The sequence below is a fragment of the Melanotaenia boesemani genome, chromosome 9 (assembly GCF_017639745.1).
Source record: "Melanotaenia boesemani isolate fMelBoe1 chromosome 9, fMelBoe1.pri, whole genome shotgun sequence".
Lineage (NCBI taxonomy): Eukaryota > Metazoa > Chordata > Actinopteri > Atheriniformes > Melanotaeniidae > Melanotaenia > Melanotaenia boesemani.
The window spans coordinates 18778592-18798449 of NC_055690.1; the positions used below are offsets into that span (position 1 = coordinate 18778592).

General features: G+C 39.5%; 1 protein-coding gene and 1 long non-coding RNA gene across 2 annotated transcripts; both read right to left on the bottom strand.

Moving 5' to 3' along the window:
• Positions 1-654: 654 nt before the first annotated feature.
• Positions 655-4595, bottom strand: LOC121645395. The gene is made up of 2 exons (XR_006011418.1): positions 1997-4595; positions 655-854 (listed from the first exon to the last, which is right to left on the bottom strand). It is a non-coding gene; the product is annotated as an uncharacterized LOC121645395 (long non-coding RNA).
• An 82-nt stretch (positions 4596-4677) lies between these two features.
• Positions 4678-19586, bottom strand: kpna4 (karyopherin alpha 4 (importin alpha 3)). Its single transcript, XM_041993816.1, has 17 exons — positions 19361-19586; positions 17088-17132; positions 16806-16895; positions 14271-14300; positions 14014-14066; positions 11208-11303; positions 10815-10900; positions 9192-9278; positions 8816-8985; positions 7351-7395; positions 7101-7232; positions 6765-6893; positions 6082-6186; positions 5921-5992; positions 5464-5626; positions 5285-5379; positions 4678-4905 (listed from the first exon to the last, which is right to left on the bottom strand). The coding sequence occupies exons 1-17, from the start codon at positions 19427-19429 to the stop codon at positions 4810-4812; spliced, it is 1563 nt and encodes a 520-aa protein (XP_041849750.1). The 5' UTR covers positions 19430-19586; the 3' UTR covers positions 4678-4809.
• Between the last annotated feature and the right edge of the window lie 272 nt (positions 19587-19858).

Below are 19858 nucleotides of genomic sequence, written 5' to 3' on the forward strand. Positions count from 1 at the left end.
TGCAGTATGATCTGTGGCAGCATTAAGGCAAGTCCATTGAATGTGTAACTTGACCCACTAGTAAGCTCTTAATTCCACTTCTCCAGCTGTGACAAGTCTTGCAGCGATAACAACAGTTGCTGCCAACATCACATCTGGTGCAGTATCCTACTCCTCCAGTCATCTTGATCCTTGATGCCTTGGGGAAAACACTTCACCCACTCTGTATCGCTGATGTTTGTTTTGGCGGTGGCCAGAGGCTATTGACGCAGATTAACTGCCATGTTTCCATCAGTCTGTCCCAGGACAATTGTGGCTACACATGTAGCTTACCATCACCAAGTACGAATGAGGAGAATAATGGGTCCAATGTAAGCACTTTGAGTGCCGTTGGCATTTAAGCATAATATAAATCTAATAAGATTAATCATTGTGCCCCAGGCTTTTCTGACCACACTGCTTCAACTTCCACACCATCACATCTGGTGCAGCAGCTCACCTTAGCAACAGGTGCCTCCTCCAGGCTGCTGATGGTCACAGTGGTCTAGTGCTGCTTACAGTGTGACAGACAGGCTGACCACTTGATCCTCTCTCAATAAATTCACATTCTACAAGACCAAAGGGGGGACTTCATCCTCCACAGCAGAACACAGAGAAGAACTTTTTTTTATCTTAATATTAACACTGAACATTTGTGGATTTACACATTTGAAGCTCCTTCACTGGATGAGAGGGGGGGGGGGGGGGGGGGGGGTCATAGGCTTTGGAAGCCTCCAGGTAGGGTTGTCTAGACTGCCTCGAGCTACTGAGAAAACTTGATTGACCTGTTTGTCTTGGCTCAGCAGACTTCCTCTGGTTCAAATTGCTCCACAAACCTGACGGGGAGAGAAGTGCATTACATGTTTGGTCACACTTATTTCCATGAATCAGCTGAAGAAAATTTACACCCCACACCGAATTTCTGTCAACTAAGTTCTCCTGGCTTGAACACTGCACCCATCTCTACTCCCAGCGTTTAGCTGACAGAGCCTGCTTATCTTTCATAGATGCTGCCTGTAGGTTGTCTGGGATGGGCTTAGTGCTGCCCAACAGCCAGACAGTGACCGCAGATCAGCTGCTGATTCTGGATGCAGTACATGTTCAGATGTTTACCATGCACCTTGGAGAACAGCACTCAAAAGTCACTGTCCCTTTGGTACTGGGAGCACGCACAAAGGTTTTTGAAGACATCTGATAGGTCAGCAGGATGGATGGATGAAACTCTACACATGCACCTGTTCAGCAAGATAAACAAACTTTTTATGAAAGGAAAATGAAAATAACTAGACTGATCAGGTTTGGAGTATGATATCTGTGTCAGTTACTGTTTTTGATCATTAAAAGTCTTGTTGCTTGCGTTTTTTGTGGTTCAGAAATATTACAATATCGTTACTGTGTTTCGTTTGCAATTAAATACTGTATTATACTGTTCATAACTACAATTAAATCTCTCGATTATGCGGGAGGACAATTCGGCGCCCTAATTCAAACAGGTGTCCAACTGAGACCTAAATTCATTATCGATCTGACTCGTTGTAAAGCTAATTTCAATGATAGCCTAATACTACAATGTAAAAGCGTATTTTAAAAACCGATTTACAGTTCAGTTTAAGTAATACTTCTTATTGTAACATGTCATTGCTGCTGTAGACTCGACTCAAAAGGGGAGCGCATTCACACTAGTCCTTGTCGAGTTAACATGTCTCGGGTCGCGTCATGTTATCCTGGAAGCTGACTACAATTTATAACACTGAAGTTGCCCTGAATCAACTGATCAGTCTTTTTTGTCGTTTGTCTTGGCTTATATAATGCAGCGCCCCAAGCAGAGCAGTACGTTATTGAAATGGTTCAGCTCGTTTGACTAAGCACACTGTTAAAGCAAACTCAAACCAGCTGAATATTGCAACCCCCAATGGGAAAGTCCCTAGTCGAATAAAGTCCATCGGTCTATGAGCCGTAAAAACGACCTACGACTCACCTCTGTTCGGCGATAACTCAGCACATAAAGCTTTCATTTCCTGTTTCTTCTCCTGATGCCTTCAGGTACATTGCGTAAAGTCGAAACTATCGTTATCCCACAATGCAACAGCGGTCATTTGTGTAAAAATGTTACATCATGTCCAGTTTTATATTTTTCTGCTTTAAGGCAGCCTTTATGCAACAATGATTTGCACAGTCACGTGTAGATTGTATGGTTTTTTAAAAAATCTGATCTAGCCTGTTTAAAAAACAAATTTACACCTAAAATTAAGTAGCCTACTAATATCTAGATAAAAATACAAGACATTTATTAAGTTTGGATGTGCCACGCCATTGAATCAAAAAGTTCACATTTCCGAGTTTCCCAAAGCAACGTTTTTACTTTTCGTAGTGCGCATGCGGACAAAAGGCCCCTTTAGCTAATAAGATTGCACCTTCTCTAAATTTGAATACAAGTTTACATTTCGATAGAAAAAAGAATTTGAATGTCAATAGAAAAAAAATTACACAACTAGAACCTCAGGAGGATTAACCACACAGCATTTTCACTGAAGAGCACACACACACACACAGTTTCAGAGTTTGGGTTTCACTATTTATTTTCTCGAAGACAACCTGTCCTGTGGCCTATCTCCAAAAACGGTTAGGCAAACCACTTTTCCCCCGCTTCCAGGTCGTTATTTTATACTTGAAACCACGTTTGCTAACAAGGAATGCTGCAAAAACAAAACAAAAATACCCCTATGTTCAACAGAAGGTTTATGCGCACAATATGTATTACTACAGTGTTTGAAGTTAAAAAAAAATAAAATAAAGAGGGTAAGCTTGTACATTTAGCTGATAGAGGAAAGGGGTATGGGGCTGAGGATTCTGCAAGATACTTACGTTACAGCAAACCTGTTCATGGGTTTATTTGTTATTCAGGAAAACCCATTTAAAATAACTCCAGCCTGACATGTGGGACACCTTTTACCATGAGAAAAAGGAGGTTAAATCCCCTTCTAAGTCAAGCTGAGATACATTAGCAGATTCATTACTGCTTCTCCTGAAATAAAGTAATTATTTTCTCAAGTATAACTAAAAAGCATCATTAGATCACTCTAGAAAGACAACAAAGACTGTGGTTGAGTGATGCATAATGTAGAGGAGGTTGGCAGGCTAAAACCTATGAAACCCACCAACACACCTTCAGAAAAAAGTCAGGCCTCACTTTGCAGTACATGTGCAAAACCATACAGATTATTTAGCAAATCAGACAATAGTGAGGAGTAAGGTAAGGGGAAACATGTAACATTTAAGCACAGTTTTACTTAAAATGAAAATTACACTGTATCCACAGCCTAAGGAAACTAAAATACCCTAAAAAATTACTGTGCTATAGTTTAGTACATGCAAAGGTTATGAATCACAATCCTACACGACATGGCCGTTGTTCTCTTCTCCCTTGGTGATAATCAAAGCTATGGCAACAAAACTGCAAAGCACTGATTTAGCTGTAAAATTAAAAGTAAATAAATGAGGAGTTACAAGAGGAACATGTCATTTGGTTGATTATAGTGATGTCAGAATTTCACAGCATCAAGCCCATGTCTGGTGTTCAGGTTAGGATTCAGGTGGAAGGATGGAATATGATCGTCATCATTTACCTTTACACAAGCGGTGAAACTAATAGCTGAAAATAAAAAACATAAAAGGAATACAATGGAGGCAAAAAGAAAAGCCCAAAAGCATCTTAATTCAATGCACTGCTGCTGCACACCTGCCATTAACATTGTCCAGTGTCAATTAATACTAACTTAACAATAATTCAAAACAAAAAGAATAATCCTTGTGATGACGATTTTTTTTTAATTCTCCATATCCAAAGTTCTTCCTTTCAGGTATAAGAGCATCGGCCTCTTTCCAAGGCCGAATTTCTTTCCTGAAGCCTTTTCTAAATGTGTTGCGTTTCTCAATTTTTGTTTGTCTTCAGATGTTTTTGAATCTTTTCCCGTCACTGCATGCGTTCTCACCCAGCCTTGCACACTCCCAGTCACGCACGCAGCCAAGCACACACAACTCATCCGTCCATTCTCTCGTACATGCGACACGCGCAGTCGGACTCCTGGCCCTACCCACCGGGGAGGGGGAGGGCGGGGGTGGTGCCCCATTGGGACGTCTCGTTGGAGGAGATGAACCTGGCTCCTCAGCACTGAGTCCAGACATACACAATGGGTCCATTCACACACATGTCTGATAGCGTGGCCGATTGGGGGAGGGGCTCATTGAGGGTGGCGCCCTCTCTAGTCGAAGGACCGCAGAATTGTGATGGTTTGTGGTTCATCTCAGTTCATAATCAAAGTTATTTTCATTTCTGCATCTTGTTGTAATATATCAAGATCTCTTGATTTCTTATTTTTGAATGTCCTTGGTTCTCCCTGGGCAGACATCAAGTTTTTTTTTTTTTTTTGTTGTTGTCATTTGAAGTAGTTTTCTGAAGACGACAGCTCCAATAACACAGAAGTTATGTTGGCATGTCACTCAACGCATTCGATGTAGATGTTTTGCTTTTTTGCAACATGTAGCCACTCATTCTCACTCGCACCCACTCGCCATCTCAAACTTCATTTGGGCTGGTTCCCCTGGAATGCCAAATGAAATCCACATATTTTTCTCTCAGATAAGATGCAGCCATGGATCCCACGAGCCAAGCACAATGGATCGAATTTCTCACACTCTCTCGCTCTCGCTCTCTCTCTTTCTCTCCTAATTTGTTTATGTTGAACAGAGTGCTGCATCGTGAACAAAACTCCAGAATACCCCAGATGACGTCTAGAACTGGAATCCCTCGGCTGGCACGTTGGCTGAGTTAAAGCCGTACGTTCCGCCCTGGATGGTCTCTGGGACCAGGCTGGTGTCTTCATCAATCTGGATGACAGACAGAGCAATAACAATGAGCGGCAGACAGGGTTGTAGATCAAACGCTAATGGTGTTAAACACATCATGAGTCAGCCATTGTACGGAAAATTGACATGCAGCCCAATCTTTGTCAGTGATTTAAATTAAATAGGTAAAATAGGATCAGAAACTATGACTATAATAAAAGAACAATTACAGTTCACATCTTTAGTCCACATATAAAATAATGTGGTTGTTTTCAAAAGGATTTATGTGCAATACGGTATTTGGTCATTTTCTCATCAGCTAAAAAGAAAAAAGAAAAACTGGCCCCTTTTGACAGTAAACGCTAAACAAATTAAATAATAAGCAACTTAATATTAAATATGTTACATAAGTGCAACTTACATCATCAGATGAAAAGTACTGATCAATAATTTCATATGCCAATTTGTAGATATCTTCGTTCTCATGATTCTGCAACTGCTCCACTTTTTCCAAACCTGTGGGTCAAACAGATCGAAGATCAAACATGTGAGCATCTGAGGTCAACGTGATGAAGCCTCATTGGTAGTGGCAGAACCTACCGCCACATTCCTCAATCAGATTAGCGATAGTTTCGGCTTCATCGTCGGCCATCTTCAGGATATTGCTGAGGCCGTCGAGAACAACCTGCACGACTTGAGCATCCTTCACTGTGAGCAGGTTGCAGAATGGAGGGATCACCTGCTTTTCAATGAGGTGTGCCACCTGTGGACAACACAGTCATATTAGAAATGGAACCAGTTGAAATTATCTTATTTTGCTTGCATTCAAACATCTAAAATATGATAAGCAGATGCTTTGCTGGTTAGAAGATTCTGCACGAGTTATTCTTTTAAACATGAAATTATGTTTGTGCTTCTATCCTCTTTTAGAAGTTGAACGCTATCACTAGCTCTCATTTTTAACCAAACTGTGGCAGAAAAAAAAAAAAAAAAGTTGAAAAGCCCACACCAGGCGCAGCAGGTTAACATGAAGAAGTAAAAATGTAGAAATTTTTACCTGATCTTTCCTCCCACTTATTGTCAGGTTACTGATGGCCCAGGCTGCTTCCTTCTGAGTCCCAAAGTCGCCCTAAAATACATGCATTTGGTGTAAGCAACACTTTTTTTCTTTATTCTCTCCACAACAATAAACATGATCAACTTGAAATGAATCCAAACCTTGTCAAGCAGGTGGATGATCATGGGGACCAGCTTGGCATCAATGACCGCCTGCACCTGTTGCTGGTTACCTGCTGTAATGTTGGATAAGAACCACACTGCCTCCTGCAGGACATATACATAAATGATGTGAACACGCAGGACAGTTGTGCCTCAAAGTTTTCATAGTTTCAGGGTTTTATCTTCAGCTAAGCAGTCCCCCCCACAGCTTTTTGCACCTGGATCTGGATCAGAGTCCAGAGGTTGACACAGTGTGTTGACCTCTGGTCGAGACAGAGCAGTCTGGGTGGGGAGAGGGTTATTTGAGGCTCTAATCATCGTCCAGTCACAACAAAGGCCTCTAATTTTTATGACTGGTCTCAGATGCACTCCGATATCAGCACAGATATTTCAGCACCCTGCTATCCACCAACCCATTGTATCATACACTCAGTCACACACACATACACACAGATTACCCCAACCCCACCCATCCCCAAACTACAACACTAACTGGAAGTGGCTGGTCTCTGATGTCCTCTTCATGGTCTTCATCTTCACGATTCTCCATGTTGTGAACTCCTACCATAAGCTACCTGATCCCTCTTATCTTTCACACAGAATCACACCATGTCTCTGATTTCATCACTTCCAGACCACCTCTGCAGTATTTTTATAGTCCATAAAAAGATGAGGGATGTCACCTTGTTGATTTTCTCCTTTGGGTGAGTGAGGAGTGCTGGGAAGTGGCTGAGAGCATCACAGTTGAGCACCACCTGCGTCTGTTCATCTGTGCCGGTCACAATATTCCCAACAGCTCTCAGCGCAGCAGTCTGGTAGCAGAAAGGAAATGACAAAGCCAAAACTTAGAGTAGAAGTTGTATTCAACAGTTTTAGAGATAGCATTAGTTTCAGAGAGACAATAACACAAATCACATAAAGCTTTTGTAAAACAAATCTTTCCATAGTGAGGTTTACTGATAAGGCTCATAACAAAACATGGTACAGACTGCACAGTTTCCACAGTGTCCTCTTCATACCTGAACTTTGACTTCCTGGTGACTGAGCAGAGGTACCAGATGCGGGACGATGCCAGAGTCGATGACCATTTGGATCTGCTCATTCCCGGCATCTGTCAGGTAGGACAAAGCCCACACTGTGTCCACCAAGATCTGGAGGTAGCAGAACAGAAAAAAAAGTTTTCTGTTAAATACATTTTCATTTCTCTTTAGCTTTTTTTAACTGCATTGTTTCAGCAGAATAAACTCTGTTAAAAATCAGTACACTCACGCTGACATCAGTGTGGTGGATCAGCACGCAGAGAGCTGGCAGGATCTGAGAAAACAATTTTGACAAAAAAAAACATAAGGTGTAGAAAACACCTATTGAAACAAGGTAAAGTCCAAAGGTCTCCACATAGAGTTGCTGCTAGGGATGCACCGATCAACTTTTTTCCCCTTCCAATACCGATGTGGCACAAATAACAGATAGGCTTCACTAATTTACCCTCCATCCTGCCGATAAAACTGACTTAGCGTAGTTGGATTTTATTTAATGTTTACAGCTACGCATCAACGTCTCTGCTCTATGGTAGCAATCTGTGGTCTAGCGTAGATTTAAACTGCAGCTGGGTCTCTCAACCACACGTTTTCCAAGACCCAGCTCAGCTTCTGAGTGGTTATTAATGTGTTTAATTGAAAGCAAAGCTGCGTTCATCTCACATCATTGGTAGATCAACTCAGCATGACAACAGTCCACATTAGCGCACATAAACTTATTGAACAGCCTTTTTTTTTTTTCTTTTGAGCACAAACACTTTTCAAGCCAAAGATGTGGCATGGTACTGGAATACTTTAAGCCCTAAAATTAAACATCCATTACAAAAGGTAAATAAAAAATAAATAAAATAAAAAAAAAAATCATTTAGTCCCAACTTGTTGAGCTTTTTCACACACATACCACTTGGTGTCAGAGACCTGCTCAAGCAGATTTCTCAAGCTTCTCTGAACATTTGCAGCACAGGTTTTGCACGTAGCCGCTGAATGTGTCAGCTGAGGTAGTGTGAAGAAGTTCCAGATGGCTGATCCCTTTGCTTGCTCCACTTTGAAAACAAATATGAGCCTCCGCGTGGTGCGTCGTTAGCACATGATGTTACTCAATGTGCACAACATAGAATTACACTAAATAGATCTGCACCTATGGATTGGGCCCATTGTCACAGATGCCCGATCTAGAAATTTCATCAATATTGGTACTGATACCAATATCAGATCGGTGCATCCCTAGTTGCTGCTACAGCTGCGTATAACTTCAAGTACATAGAAACAAATCTTTTGTCATTTAATATACATTTGCCTTCATTTTATTGATTTAGTCTAGGAATGTTAAAACTTTGGTCCTTGAAGGCTACAACCCTGCAGGTTTTCAAAAGTTTCCCTGCTTCAATACACCTCATTCAAATTAAATGAATGCAACAGCTTGTTGTAAAGTTCTGCACAATCCCATTAATTTGTGTCAGGTGTGTTGAAATAAGGAAACGCCTAAAAACCTGCAGGACAGTGGCCTTCGAGCACTGGAGATAGAGATCCCTGATTTAGATGGACTATACATGGAGCTCTAATCCCCCCTGCCTCTCTGTAAAACGTTAATAACACTAATACTGGACACCACAAAATCTGTAGAATTCAAAGAAAAAGCAATCAATCACAGACTTTCTATCAGTCAGCGCCTAAACTTAATGAGCTTGCATTCTCACCTCCTGGATCGTCTCCATCGGTGGTGGAGGGTCCTTGTGACGGCACAGATTGACCATGACCCAGGTGACATTGCGGAGGAAGGTGATGGGGATGGAGGGACTAATGAATGAGAGCAGGGGTTTGACAACACCCAAGCTGATCACATAGTCTCTGCACTGTGGACCATCACCTGGACACAATACAAAGTAAATGGAGTTTTGGGACTGTTTGTCATTTACTCTCTCGCTCGCTCTCCCCCCCCCCCCCTTCCTTTTTATTAACTGGTCTGATCTACTAAATAATAAGCTGACACCAGTTTTTGCAAAATGGTAAGTTATTACTAATTCATGACTGTACTGATTAAAAGACCACTAGTTTACATCGGCAGTTACTCACCTATGATGTTGCCCAGAGCCCAGACAGCCTGTTCACACACATTTTGGTGAGGAGAGTGAAGCAGCCTCAGGAACAGGGGCACAGCATCTATTAAAAAAGGTCAAAAATATGATGCACACATCAAGCAAACTCCTCTAAAACAAGATCTTAAAAAAAATATCAGAACGTATCATAATCCTCAACCTCAGTCCTGAGAAAATTCTCTTCCTTCAAACATTTAAAGACAAAAGCACAATCTGCTGTTAAACATAAACGTCAATCTTCAGTCACAATACTTCAAGTTGACTTATATAAACCTCTCTATTCTGCTATGCTCCAGTTTGGCTTGAGTGCTGCCATTCTTGTGTGATCAAATCACAAACTATGGATGTGGTCAGAGATTCATGGGAAAGCGTCAACACTGAGCAGGCAGTCCTGCTGAGGGAGAAAATATCCTATAAACAATTTGACCCTAGGCAAAATAAAAAAGAAATCCTGTGTTACAGAGTCAAATTGGGAATGCAGAAAATATATATAATGGATGTCTTTGTCATTCTTGTATAAGAATTTAACATTTCTGAAAATAACCTCATCAAACCAAGTGACATTAATGCAAAAAAAAAGTAAGTACAGCAATAAACACATCAATGGGGGACAGCTGGAGATGCAACTTACTGTAAGAGTGATTTTTAAAACACATTTTCTGCTTCCTTACTGTTATGAAGATTATCATCTCATCCATTTATATTTATGTAATTATTTGGCTGTATTAATATTCATTTTTAAGTAAACTCCCACATACTACTGGAGCCTCTTGCTCTCAGAGACATGCAAGTTATTACACCCTGATAGATAGCTTTCACTAGAACAATAAAAAAAGAGAAAAAAACCAAAACCAAGACAGTGGCTTTGTTCAAACTGCAGGTCTTAATACTCAAATCTGTTTTTTTTTTTTTTTTTTTAATAAACAGAAATCCTATTTTTTACGTGGTCGTTCACATTTATTCAATGCAACCTGCAACGGTACATGGCCCTGAAGTGACATATATGCACAGAGGAAACACAGTTGTGTTTACAGAAGTAAATATGGATGTTTCTCATGTTTGTGTATCAATTTGGAAGTACTTGTATAGTCGGAACCGACAAAATTATGCCCAGTTGATGAATGAAAGAAGGAGACTGAGAAAAAGGAGATCACAAATGTTAATAATGGCCTTTTGTACAGTAGTGGATCCTACCTCTGTAAAGAGGTATGTGTGGATGCTGCATCAGAACCAGACGTGTTGGGGTAGTGCCCCCAAACACTAATTAAGTCAAAAACTTCACTTTTTCTTCTTTTGACTAGCTACATCAGCGTTATCAGCCATGATTCAATATTGCTGCGTTCCCCTTCCACCGGCGCAAAATTGTGACGTTTGTCTCATGTCATGTCACAGTTGAATGAAATGCAAATTACAAACCAGATATGAAGCCAATTTAGGACCACATATGAAAGTGGCCTGGGTCAAAAAAAAAAAAAAAAAAAATCATATTTGTGCAAATCAGACTGTCGTTAAAAAATCCAATGTGAGACAAATATGGGCAAGAATGTGAATTGAGCTGCAGTGTGAATGTAGGTGTGTGTTGTTGCACAGCAAGACTTACTGGACTGGACCACAGCTTGGGTCTGCTCTGAGGTACCCGATGCAATGTTGGTTAGAGCCCAGGCTGCCTCGAACTGAAGAGATGGGCTGTAGAAAAACAAGGTGTGAGTGATGGCAGTAAAGGTATGTGAGTGACTTGGTAAGGTGATTAACAGTAAGAACAAGATGAGTCATTCCATTTCTTGAAGGTGAAAACTAGAACACATTTACATAATAGAAACACTATTCAGATGTAGGCTGGGCTAAAACCTTGCTGGCTCATTAGCATTACTTTGAAGCGGAAATGTGATCAGGGAAACTTAACTCCCCGATCACTTTACTCCTACGATAATTATCACGTATAAAAAAGCAAGTTGCTGCTGCAGACAGACAAACAGATCTACATCTTGCTTACTTGTCATCTCTGTCCAGGCAGTGAACCAGTATCGGAAGGATCCCAGACTTAATCAGGTCATCTATGGGAGGATTACGGTCACTGGACAACAACTTCCTATAGAGACAAAGAGAAACACAATTGCACAATAACTGTATGTGTTCAGCACTTTGTTCAGCTGTGGTTGATTTAAAGTGCTTTATAAATAAAGTTGGTATGGTAAAACTTAAGACCATTACCATACACACACTGACAGTGCTTTACGGACTAACAAAAAAAAAAGTACACACAGAGAAACAGCTAGCAGAATGTAAAGTGGCTACACAACACAAGCCGGTCACAAGTGCAGTGACTAATGACGGAAGCACCACATGGCTGAACTTCACATAAAGTCAGGTACAGTCTACAACAACACAACAAACACTGTTGAAAAAAGGCAGAAAAATACAGAACATTCCAGGAATGTGAACATTTTTCATGAATTTGGCAACCTACTGCAGCACCTCACAATTTTCTAAAGGGCGGCACAGCTGAGCAGCATGGCCATTTAACAATGCCCATTAATTAGAGAGGTGACTTGCTCTAAATCACAGCTGTCAAACAAAGTTGGGAAAACAATCAGGCCCTGAAATTGCAACACTGAAACTATTTTGCAAGAGGCAATCAATTACAACTAGAACGCCTTCGGAGTCAAAGAAATGTGATGCAAAATCAGCAGCATATAAATTAAAAAGGAGTTAAAAGCAGTACAGAATCATGAAAACAGGGACAGCAAAGTTTAGACTTTAATGTGTAATAATGTAAATTTCACATGTCACAAAATAATCACTTCTGAATCAAAGGTTTAATTAAATGTTTCTTGGACAACTTAAACACTGGAGTATAAACAGACTACAACTCACAAGCCACTTTATTAGGTACACCCGTTCAATCGTTTGTCAATGCAAATCGCTCATCAGCCAATTACATGGCAGCAACTCATTTAAGCATAGAGACATGGCCAAGATGACTTGCTCAAGTTCACAATAAGCATCAGAATGGGGAAGAAAGGGATTTAAGTGCAAGACAGTGTGGTCTGAGTATTTCAGAAAGTGTTAATCTACTAGGATATTCACACATATGGGTCGAGATGACAGAAAGACAGCAGTAACTCCAGTAAGCACTTATTACAACCAAGATATGCAGAATACTATCTCTGAACGCACAAAGCACAGATGGGCTACAGCAGCAGTACACAACACCAGGTGCAGCTCCTATCAGCTAAGAACAGGAACCAGACTACAATTCACACGGGCTCAAAAAAATAGAACAATTGAAGATGGTAAAAATGTTTTCTGATCTGATGAGTTTAGATTTCAGAGTCCCAATGTCTGACTACTGTTGCTGACCATGTTCATTCCTTTATGACCGCAGTGTGCCCATCTTCTGATGGCTACTTCTGGTAGGATAATGTCACACTATGTCACAAAGCTCAAATCATTCTGAACTGGTTTCTTAAAGATGACAGTGAATGCACTGTACTCCAGTGGCCTCCATAGTCATATCTCAATCCAACAGAGCATCTGTAGGACGTGGTGGAAACGGGAGGATGTGCATCCAACAAATCTGCCGTCACTGTGTCATGCCGTCATGTCAATATGGACCAAAAACTCTGAGGAATGTTTCCAACACCTTGTTCAATCAATGTCACTAAGAATAAAGGCAGTTCTGAAGGGAAAAGTGGGTCCAAACCGATGCTAGTAAGGTGTACCTAAAAATGTGGCCGTTGTGTTTTTATATACACAGTAGGGCTGCATGATAAATTGTTAAAAAAAAAATTTGCAATCTCAATTCACACATACACGTGATCTCATTTCTACACACAACAGTTCTAAAGCCAGGGAAGTCTGCGGTGAGAAGGTTTAAATGCATAGCGACAGAAACCCAAGTGGTAGTTGAAAGAGTCACCCCCTCAAACCGAACTTGCACCCAAAAAACGTTCGCATTCGGCAGCGGTGTGGAAACATTTTGGATTTAAGCCAGATGATGACAAACAGTGTGAGTTGCATATTAAAGTCTGTTTTACCCTGGTTTCAGCACCACAAGGCAAAACCACAAATCTCTACAATCACATTAAACGTCACCACAAAGTACCACATGATGAAGCCGTACAAAGCAATTTAATGATTGATGCTATTTTATAGGCAAGAAGTGTGCAATAAGGTCATTTTAAAAAGGTTTTTAATAAACATTCAACCAGTCCAGACCTCAACTTGTTCCAGTTTTTTCTTTGTGGCCTGCTGTGTGTTTGACTTTGACACCCCTACTCTACCTGAAAGACCATTTAAATGTCTTTTTGTTTTATTAAAGTTCAGTACAAAAATACATTTTGTAAAAAAATCGTGCCAGACAATCGTGATCTTAATTCTGAGCAAAAAAAAAAAAAAAAAAAAAAAAAAATCATGATTCACATTTTTCCCCTAAATAGTGCAGCCCTAATACACAATCACAGCCTGACAGTTAAAACTTAGTGATTAATAATCAACTAATGATAAATCAAATCCATCCATCTCCCATCTTTGTGGAAATCTCTGAGCTGCATCAGTCTGTTAATCTTTTAAAGTCTTATTGCTCCAGCTTTCTGTTTTTTGTAAACTTCGCAGACTTAAAAAAAAACAACTAAAAAACATTTTTTACTTTTGTGGAGCTATTTTCTATTTCAACACAAGTTTGTTTGTTTAACAGCTGATAGTTTTGCACAATAACTGCATTTAAATTCAAGTACTGGAAAAATAACAACGACTGTTTTGTAGCAGAGTGGACGGAGACAGGACACGTATTTCCTTACCTGGCAGCCTGAACGGCACTCAGCTGGACTCCCTGGTTATCACTGGTGGCATTCTACAAATCAGCACAACAGAGTCATTGCTCAAATTAAGCCCACAAAATCCATGTGTTCAAGTTCAGCACATTTCATATTGATGTTCATTTGAATTACTTCAATTACATATTAATACATGAATATAGATTATTAATGAAGGGAATTAATACAGTTCATACTTACAACTAACACGTGTTAATGAAAAAGGTAAAGATTTTACTTACTTGTACTATTGCTTCAAGAGAGGTGTTTTGCTGTAAAGTAAAAGAGTGTATGAGTGTAAAAGAAACTATGTGACAGCTTGAATTAAAAAGACTATTTTAACTTTTACCAATTCATTTATTTTTCGAAAATGTGTAGCATGTACAGAAAAAGACTAGAGCCTGACCGATTCTAGCCCTTTTCAAAATAATCATAATCAGCCAGAGTTTTGTCAATCAAACACATGTATTCTTAATTTCTCATAAAGCAGTAAATGCTGTCAAGTGTCGCAGTCGCGCAGAATGGTTATGTTGCGTCATTTGTCCACTAGATGGAGCTCTGACTCCATTCAATCCTCAGTCCTCACCGCTGTCAGAAGGTACAGCAGTAGCAACAGCCACGCAACACTACAGGGGTGGGCAGAGTGGAGCTTGATGACAGATACGTTTATAACGATGTTGTGAAATTAAGAATGACTTGACATGTTTCCAGTTTCAGTTTAACTCCATTTGTCATGTGTCATCTTAGTGACCTGAGCTTCGTGTTTTTCATTTACGTTGCATTGCTAAAGTTATGCTAACAACATTCCTGTGGTTATCCCAACCTAGCATAGCGTTAGCTAACAGCGTAAAAGCCAGTAACCGCAGAAATAGCATAAGTGTACAAAATATTTGAGAGTACAGAAAGAGCGTTCATAACTCCCATCAGCTGCATGCTGAGATGCATTTGAGAAGGAGCGATGTGAACGCATGGAGGAAGGTAAAAGTAAAAATGATAAACATTACATACTTCAGCATCTGTCATGATGTCTTGTCATTCTTAGTTTGACTTTGTCAGAAAATACTAGAATGTGACTCAGGCTGTAACAGCAACTCACTGTGGAGTAACAAAAGTTCCAGACTATTTGTGACTATTAAATGTTTAAAATGCAACTCTGTCGACATGTTTTGACATCTGAGACAGATTTTTATTTTATTTTGGTTCATATGAGTCATGATTTCATAAAAATAATGTGAGTACAGAAAATGTGATTTAGTATTAAAGGGCATCAGAAGGCTGCATAAATAATGTTTTGCCAGTTCACTCATTATATTGCTTATATAAAACATATATATAGTCTAAATCTAAAGATAAATTCTATATTAATGCATGTTCCATAGAAAAATAAATAAATGAATATTATATATATATATATATATATATATATATATATATATATATATATATATATATATAGTACAAGCTAACCACAAATGGAGAAGCTGAGAAAAAATATATACATTATTTTATTATAACCTGATTGAGCACACTTATCCTGCAGCCATTGATTTGCATTTGTATTTAAACTAGACCCGGTTTCACTTTCCACAAAAGCCTCTTTAATGTTTTTCACTGCGTCAGGGCAGCATGCCACAGCTGATATACTGCTAAGCAACCCAGTTTGAGTCAGCCCTCTCAACATTGTGAAGTAGTTCCAGTGATTCAATCTCTAAAATAGCTGAATTGCCATTGTTTAACCTGCAATATCACCAAACCAAAGGACATTTAGTAAAAGTCGGATACTTGATTGATATATTTTCTGTTACGTTGTTAATCTAAAACATGTTTCTTTGATGTGTGCTGAGTGTGTGCCAATGCTAGAGGGACTTATAGTTTAGAGCAATTCAAAACTACATCTGAAGATAAAAATGTATTTTGCTTATATTTAAATTATAAAGCACAAATAATATAGCTTCTCACTTAAATTGAAATCAATACTTCAAGAAATGTTCTCTTAACTGCAGGTTTATTCAAATCCTGCCTCTCTCGGCTGGTTTACAGTGGCTCCTTCATCATTCACACACCTGCGCATAACCAACAGCATGGTGGAGTCTGCACACCATTAAACATTTTACCGGCCGCTGCATACACCAGACCCCCCAGCCAGATCCAGAGGCGTAAGGGGCCTACAAGCTCACCTTGACCATAGTCTTTACATAAACACAAGTATGTTTGTATTTAATACAAACAAGTAGTATTAAAAGGATGAATTAAGTCATTTACGCCACTGATTATGTTTCTTTTGAAGTTGCACAATTCTCAGCAAATGCTTGCTGGTAAATTTTTTTTCCTACCTGGCATACTTATCTAGTCAACGATTAATGATGCAATGAACCTTAATCACTCAACTGATCATGGTTGTTTCAAAGCTCTGCCTCCTACCCCCAGTAAACCCATTTCCCTCCATTTATGGGGAATGCTCCTTCGTTGCTCTTTATCATTTCTAACCAGCTCATGCACAACCGAGAGGAAAGAGAGTGGACCGGGCAACATGAGCTAAGGAAGCCAAATATCAAACCAAACCTGTGACGTGTTCAATCAGCAGGATGCAACACAATGTGCAAGATATCTTGGACAAACAGTCACAGAGGACTACATCTGCAAAGTTGCCATTTTCACTGCTTCAACAATACACAGCATAAGCCACAAAACTCCACCCCTTAAAATATAAACTTCAAAATGTGCTAGGTAGATTTTCAAAAATTAGAAGACCCATTGAGGAAAGTAAGCAAACATACCGATCTGAAATCTCCATCAACATCAGAGTCTTCACAGATGTCCTCATGGGGCACATTTCTCCTCTTCAGAAGATGTTCATCTCTTTTGTTCTGTGGTAGAATGAGCAGAGACAATTCATACATAAGCCCTCAATTTCCTATAATATTACACAGACAACTTAGAAATGTTAGCTCATTATGTGGCAGATTACATGGATGAAAAAGGGCAGAATAATTTCCAGCTCAAACTCATCAGGTGTTTGTTGATGATGATTTAAAAAAAAACATGACTGGTGTAATTACCTTTCTGAGTTCAACCACCACCTCAGTCCTCTGTCTTCTCATAGTCTGTGGAACAGATGGCATAAGATCGTTATGCAATAAGAAATTTTAATCTTACTTTCTCAACTAAAAGTAAACAAGCTATAAATATCAAATCAAATTTGGCTCAATCTCTGATCAGAGGCAAATTTATGCAAGCAGTCAGTCATACAACAAACGAAAAACACTCAACACCAGTCAGACAAAATCTGACTCAATAGAATTTCATATGCCTTCACAAGAAAGCCTATTCACATATTGTCAGATGTATGCAACTTTATAATTGTGCTTAAGGTTATGTGATGCACCTGCCAAAGGCTGACATTTCTTCAAAAGGTTAAGAGTCTCTTTAACAACGTCCCACACCTTTAGAAACTAATGTAAAATAATAACACACTCAACACTTCACATCTGAGTAAATTCTTAGGTTTGAGTAAAACATATAAACAAAAAACTTTTTGCCAACAACTTTATGACATATGACAATAACATACATGAGGCTGAGGACAGATTTAGGATTTTATTTCAATAAGGCACACCTGTCCTGTGTGTACTTATATTTTTGTTTGTTTGGTTGTTTTTAATTTTATTGCTCTTGTGCACTCAAGAGTTGAGCAGCATAATATTGTTGCATTGCTGTAAGTGTAATAAAAGTTCAATCTCAGCCCAAATGTCTGAAAGCCAGGCCAAAATATCGGCATTAAATGACACCCAGGACTGAAAACACTTATGGATACACATCTTTAAGAAAATACCAAATTGTAATAATACGGAACAATATAAGGGGGAAAAAAACAAATGGACAAAAAGAAAGCATTTTGAAGTGTATATATTAAGTTTGAGTCATCATTTCAACTTTGATATGCAAATTTACCTTTTACTCTAATTTTTTTTCTGTTTTGTTGGATTTATTTAAATTAACTGGTAAGCTGTATTTCATGAGATCTACACTGTTTCAGAACAGGGTCTGTTATGGTGTGTATTAGAATAATGCACTCATAATTACAATTTTACCCAATTCTCAACTTATATAAAGCTTATGACAAGGCAACCTGCTTACAGTCAAATAGACTGTAGGACTGTAAGGCAACGACAGGTAGACTTCTTGACGGTGTTACCATTACTAAATGAGACAGATTTACCGCCTCTTCAATATAAACTCAACCAAAACAGCAAAATTTGATGAATATAAGCCAAGTGTGATTATCAGAATGGTACTTGTGCATACATTTAAAGACATACTGCTGTATAATTTGTTTAAAAAAAGATAACAAGATGCAGTTAAAGATCCAGTGCTTGATGAAAGTGAGGGTGTGTTCACGGACGAGCCTCTACTACTCATAACTTAAAACGGACTCAGATGCGACCCTACTCTCGAGGCCTACTACGCCTCAGAAGCGACTTGTCAAACAGGATGTATTACTTTATCCTGCGTATTAACACCTGAAGTAAATCAGCCTGTAACCCATATAGATACACACTAGTATGTACGAAATAGTCACCCGCTGAGCTGACTCTAAATAACCTGGTGACTTATTGATCCGACGTTAGCAAACGTGTGGCTTTGATCCATTTGATTGGTTTAACTAACTGCATTTAGTTTTCCAATCACGCATAATGTTCAAACGCAGTTAACGAAAATGTTACTTTACGTGTAGACTTAAGATGCAAGTAACTGGTCAGCTAAAGGGGCTAACTGGTTTCCGCCATTGTTTTTGATTATAAAGACGGGGGATGGGTGGAACTGCAGTCACCAGCCCCAGTGAGGTAAGCTAGCACGCTGGTTAGCTAACTGCAGTATTAAAATAACGTACATGTTCCCGCACATTGGCCTATCAGTCAAGTAAGCACTTCTTACGTATATTTTTATAGTAAAATACAGATTCTCTATGACAGTGGCAACATTTTACACCGAGCAAAACCGAATCGGGGTATACTTTAGCTAGCATGTCCCCTGCGGGCCTGGCTAGAAGCAGGCTAGCAGAGCACAGCCAGCGGAGGCTTTTCTGACATGTTTTATAACCAACGCGGTCTCACGCTGTAACGAAACCAGCGGGGCCCAACATGAAACCGCCCTGCCAAGGCCAGCGATCCACGATGGGTGATCTGTAAGGGCCTTGGTTGGGCTCTAGCAGTAAAGTTCCCGATGGTGGAAATTAGAAACGACGTCACAGGGGAGCCGAGAGGCAATGCTGGCCGTGAGCACAGCAGTGGCACCGAGCAAAAGAGGGGACACCAATCTGCACAACTTTTACCTCCAAATCTCGGCCCTTATTCTTGAAATTCTTCAGCCGCTGGTTGTCGAGTTTCTCATTGTCAGCCATGTTAGCAGATCTGCTTTCGTTAAATACAATTGAACTCGTTGATTTAGCTTGTAAGCTACCCTTTTCTGGTTCCCTTTTCTCTAGCCTTTCGTTAGCGGACTATTTTTTACTGCTCTGTCCGCGGTGCATACTGGGAATGCCGGTGGTGGAGGGCAGCCTTGCTCTGGCGTAGAGGAAGGGTGGGGAAATCCCCCTCACTCTCATTGGTTTCACTGCTAACGTCCATGAAGGCAACGCCACATAACGTAAACACATAGGCAGTCATTATATATTCATATACATGTATAATAAAATAAACCGATATTTGTACGGTTTAATTCTTTTCTAATTCTTTTTAAATTCTTTTCTAATTAACTATATATATGTATATATATACACACACACACACACACACACACATATATATATATATATATATATATATATATA

Coding starts and splice junctions, on each gene's coding strand:
- kpna4 (XM_041993816.1), bottom strand. CDS start 19,429: ATGGCTGACAATGAGAAACTCGACAACCAGCGGCTGAAGAATTTCAAG. Junction 14,301..16,805: donor TTGATGGAGATTTCAGATCG/GTATGTTTGCTT, acceptor TTTACTTTACAG/CAAAACACCTCTCTTGAAGC. Junction 4,906..5,284: donor AGTACTTTTCATCTGATGAT/GTAAGTTGCACT, acceptor TCTGTCATCCAG/ATTGATGAAGACACCAGCCT.